General features: G+C 42.5%; 1 protein-coding gene across 1 annotated transcript in view; it reads left to right on the top strand.

Annotated features, from left to right (window-relative positions):
* VPS13D (vacuolar protein sorting 13 homolog D (S. cerevisiae)) overlaps positions 1-5,338 on the top strand; it is a 274,572-nt gene that overhangs the window by 36,711 nt on the left and 232,523 nt on the right. The window contains exons 18-19 of the mRNA XM_010850181.1: positions 1,960-2,092; positions 3,627-5,336. Of these exons, the coding sequence (XP_010848483.1) occupies positions 1,960-2,092; positions 3,627-5,336 (1,843 nt within the window). The remainder of the gene's footprint in view (positions 1-1,959; positions 2,093-3,626; positions 5,337-5,338) is intronic.

The following is a 5,338-nucleotide window of genomic DNA, read 5'->3' as shown; positions in this document are numbered from 1 at the left end:
TGAAAGAGATGGGAATACCAGACCACCTAACCTGCCTCTTGAGAAACCTATATGCAGGTCAGGAAGCAACAGTTAGAACTGGACATGGAACAATAGACTGGTTCCAAATAGGAAAAGCAGTATGTCAAGGTTGTGTATTGTCACCCTGCTTATTTAACTTCTCTGCAGAGTACATCATGAGAAACGCTGGTCTGGAAGAAACACAAGCTAGAATCAAGATTGCCGGGAGAAATCTCAATAACCTCAGATATGCAGATGACACCACCCTTATGGCAGAAAGTGAAGAGGAACTCAAAAGCTTCTTGATGAAAGTGAAAGAGGAGAGTGGAAAAGTTGGCTTAAAGCTCAACATTCAGAAAACGAAGATCATGGCATCTGGTCCCATCACTTCATGGGAAATAGATGTGCAAACAGTGTCAGACTTTATTTTTCTGGGCTCCAAAATCACTGCAGATGGTGACTGCAGCCATGAAATTAAAAGATGCTTCCTCCTTGGAAGGAAAGTTATGACCAACCTAGATAGCATATTCAAAAGCAGAGACATTACTTTGCCAACAAAGGTCCGTCTAGTCAAGGCTATGGTTTTTCCAGTGGTCATGTATGGATGTGAGAGTTGGACTGTGAAGAAAGCTGAGCGCTGAAGAATTGATGCTTTTAAACTGTGGTGTTGGAGAAGACTCTTGAGAGTCCCTTGGACTGCAAGGAGATCCAACCAATCCATCCTAAAGGAGATCAGTCCTTGGGTGTTCATTGGAAGGACTGATGATGAAGCTGAAACTCCAATACTTTGGCCACCTCATGCGAAGAGTTGACTCATTGGAAAAGACTCTGATGCTGGGAGAGACTGGGGGCAGGAGGGGAATGGGACGACAGAGGATGAGATGGCTGGATGGCATCACCAACTCAATGGACATGAGTTTGGGTAAACTCTGGGAGTTGGTGATGGACAGGGAGGCCTGGCATGCTGCGATTCATGGGGTGGCAACAGTTGGACACAACTGAGGGACTGAACTGAATGGAACTGATGGCATCTGGAAAGATGGTTCAGACAGTTCTACATGCAGGGCAGCAAAAGAGACACAGACATAAAGAACAGACTCTTGGACTCAGTTGGAGACGGTGAGGTAGGATGATTTGAGAGAATAGTGTTGAAACATACACATTACCATATGTAAAATAGATAACCAGTGTAAGTTTGATGTATGACTCAGGGCACCCAAAGCTGTTGCTCTCTGACAACCTGGAGGGATGGGGTAAGGAGGGCAGTGGGAGGGGAGTTCATGATGGAGGGGACACATATATACTTATGGCTGATTCACATTGATGTATGGCAAAAACCATCACAGTATTGTAATTGTCCTCCAATTTAAATAAATTGAAACAATATATAAATTGTTAATTTTTTACTGTATATAATCCTCTTTGATAGCATTTATATAAATTAGCTAATTTATATAACAAATTCATGGGAAGAGCCATTAACAAATTAATGAATTGTCCCTTTTTTATATTTAAAATGTCAAAGCTTATGTTTTTCAGTAAGATATTTTGGCCTGAAAGTTCGTGCTTAGCAATGTCCATGAATAAATAAAAATATTTAGATTTCTCATTTATTTGAATTCCATAATTTCTACAATACTTTTAAAGTATTAAGTCTTTAGAAATAAGACCTTTCTTAAACCATCGATCATCAGAATCAAATAGCAAACAATGCCCAAACCAGTAATTTGCACATTTTTCTTGCCCACTTCAGCCGTTTTCCTGTGGTAATGTCTCATATCCTTAAGCATTTGGATCCACTTTTATTTTAAATGTTTTGCTTTAATACCATAGACCATTAGGTCATCCTGTGATCCTAGTGTGACCTTCAGGGAGGCTTGAGCTCCAGCTGATAAAAGTGCCCACTCTTAGCTGTTGTAGTTCAAGGCTATTTAATTGTGGTTGATTCTATTTTTATAGGAGGAGAGTAAACGGTGGACTGTGAGACTGGACATTTCTGCCCCTCAAGTGATATTTCCTGATGACTTTAAGTTCAAGAATCCCGTGTTGGTTGTTGTGGATCTAGGAAGAATGCTGTTGACCAACACCCAAGGTACAGTGTGAATGTGAAGTAATAAAGGCATATCTTGGCAGATTGATCTCTCTCTCTCATTGAACCAAGTAAAGCTTAAATAGAGGTTTATTTAACGTTTCTAGGCTCCAAAGTTAACTTGTTACTTTTTTATATAGTAGTTTTATTGAGATCCATTTGAAAATGTACAATTCAGTTGTTTTTGGTATATTCATAAAATGGTACAGCTCTCACTGTTATCTAATTCTGGAACATTTTCTTTGTCCCAAGAAGACATTCTAGACCCATATTCTCTATTACCACCTCTCCTAGCCTTTACTAACCACTGATCTTTCTATCTCTGTTTATTTGCCTGTTCTGAACAGTTCATGTAAATAGAATCATGTAATATGAGACCTTTTATGTATGACTTCTTTCACTTAGTGTTTTCAAGGTTTATCCATTTTGTGAAAGAAGGGAAAGTGAAAGTGTTAGTCACTTAGTTGTGTCTGACTCTTTTTGACCCCTTGGACTGTAGCCCGCCAGGCTCCTCTGTCTTTGGAATTCTCCAGGCAAGAATACTGGAATGGATAGCCATTCTGTTCTCCAAGGGATCTTCCCAACCCAAGGGACTGAGCCCTGGTCTCCTGCATTGTAGGTAGATTCTTTATCATCTGAGCCACCAGGGAAGCCCTGTAGCATGTTATCAATACTTCATTTCTGTTTACAGCTAAATGATGTTCCCTTGTATTGATATACTACATTTTATAATATTTATCCACTCATCAGTTGGTGGACATTTGGTTGTTTCTACTCTTTGGCTGGTATGAGCTTGGCCCTAAGGGGATGTGTAAAGGGAATTACATCCGAAGAAAAGGATCACACAACCTCAGAAAGTACCTACTTGGATTTATAAAACACTAACATGGGACAGAGACACAGGTGACCAAACCCAGGGACGTGTTTTTGTAGTTGTCGCGACACTGCTCAGGTGCCGAAGAGAGGGGTTGAGTGAATTTGGGGCTGGAAACTTGACATATTAAGCAATTACTGCTCGCCAAGTGCTGATCTAAAACTCGGGTATTGTGTTGAGGAGGCAGAGGAAACCTCTGTTCTTTTGGAAACTTCTAGTTGGGGGGACAAAACAAACACATAGATGAATACAGGAAAAAGTAAACAAATAAGGAGGGTTGGTGATGGCAGCTCATGCAGTGCAGCTCAGATGTTGGGGGGCGGGGGGACAGTGTCTAGAGGGCATTGTTCGTTTCTGCACCCTGACATGTGTTCCTGTGTTAGCAGGTCTCCATCTTTCCTCATGTTCCATGAACTTTTACTCTTTGTGTTTTGATTTCCAAATCAGTAGATAAGTTCGCTCTGAATACATGGGAAATACAGAATACTATGCTAAGAGTTTTCATCCGTTTATTTTTTAAATCAGGGCTCTTGATTCTTTCGTGTTGTCGTTCAGCCTCTTAAGTTGTGTCCGACTCTTCTCTACTTTTCTTAATTATTACATTAAATGGGGGAGGAAGGCAAGAGCCGACATGTACTTTAAATCTTCTGTTTTCATCTGCAGATGACTCCAAGAGGAAGAGTGGGGACGGGTCAGCATTGGAAGAGAATCAGTTCAGTGATGATGAATATAAGACCCCTCTTGCCACACCTCCCAATACCCCACCTCCTGAGACTAGCAGCAGTAATGGGGAGAAAACACCTCCATTTTCTGGAGTCAAGTTCAGTGAAGAGCAGCTTCAAGCACATCTCATGAGCACGAAGATGTACGAGAGGTACTCGCTGTCCTTTCTCGACCTGCAGATCATGGTTGGACGCGTGAAGGACAACTGGAAGCATGTCCAGGATATTGACGTGGGACCGACCCACGTGGTCGAGAAATTCAACGTTCACCTCCAGTTAGAACGTCGATTGATTTATACATCAGATCCCAAGTACCCTGGAGCCGTCCTCTCAGGCAACCTACCAGACCTGAAGATCCACATCAATGAAGATAAAATATCTGCTCTGAAGAATTGTTTTGCTCTCCTGACCACCCCAGAAATGAAGACTTTTGACTCTCAGATGAAGGAGAAGATTTTTCCCCAAGGGGGACAGCGGGGAAGTTTGCAAGACTCCGTGATGAACTTGACCCAGAGCATTGTGATGTTGGAGCAGCATACTCGGGAGGTCTTGGTGGAGTCACAGCTCCTCCTGGCGGAGTTTAAGGTGAATTGCATGCAGCTTGGTGTTGAGAGCAACGGCCGGTACATCTCTGTGCTCAAGGTGTTTGGCACCAATGCTCACTTTGTGAAGAGGCCTTATGATGCTGAGGTCTCCCTCACCGTTCATGGTTTGCTCCTGGTGGACACCATGCAGACGTATGGCGCTGATTTTGACCTTTTGATGGCCTCCCACAAGAACTTGAGCTTTGATATCCCGACAGGAAGCCTCCGGGACAGCAGGGCCCAATCTCCCGTCTCTGGGTCCAACGTGGCCCACTTCACGAGTGCTGCCACACGGAACAACCAGTCAGCCACTAGTATTTCTCTGGACAGAGTTCTCACCAAAGAACAAGAGTCCCTCATAAAACTGGAATATCAGTTTGTGAGTTCAGAGTGCCCGTCCATGAATTTGGATAGCACCCTTCAGGTGATTTCATTGCAGGTGAATAATTTGGATATCATCCTAAATCCAGAGACAATTGTGGAGCTGATTGGTTTTCTTCAAAAATCTTTTCCCAAGGAAAAAGATGAGTTGAGTCCTCAACCTTTAATGACTGATTTTGAAAGAAGCTTTAGGGAACAGGGAACTTACCAATCTACATATGAACAAAACACGGAGGTTGCAGTGGAAATCCACAGACTTAACCTGCTGCTCCTTCGGACGGTGGGAATGGCAAATGGAGAGAAGTATGGCAGAAAGATTGCAACAGCGAGTATAGGTGGCACCAAAGTTAATGTCTCCATGGGCAACACATTTGACATGAATGGTTCTCTCGGTTGTTTGCAGCTTATGGATTTGACACAAGAGAATGTTAAGAACCAATATGTTGTCAGCATTGGAAATTCCGTAGGCTATGAAAATATCATCAGTGATATTGGCTTCTATGAATCTGTATTTGTCAGAATGGAAGACGCAGCCCTCACTGATGCTCTGAGTTTCACCTTTGTTGAGAAATCTAAACAGGAATGTTTTCTCAACCTCAAGATGGCCTCCTTGCATTACAACCACTCTGCTAAATTCTTGAAGGAGCTGACGTTGTCCATGGATGAGCTGGAAGAAAATTTTCGAAGT

The sequence above is a fragment of the Bison bison genome, unplaced genomic scaffold (genome assembly GCF_000754665.1).
Source record: "Bison bison bison isolate TAMUID 2011002044 unplaced genomic scaffold, Bison_UMD1.0 scf7180017864289, whole genome shotgun sequence".
NCBI classification, from domain to species: Eukaryota; Metazoa; Chordata; class Mammalia; order Artiodactyla; family Bovidae; genus Bison; species Bison bison.
Note: the sequence above shows the minus strand (reverse complement) of the source record. Positions and strands in the feature narration are given on the sequence as shown.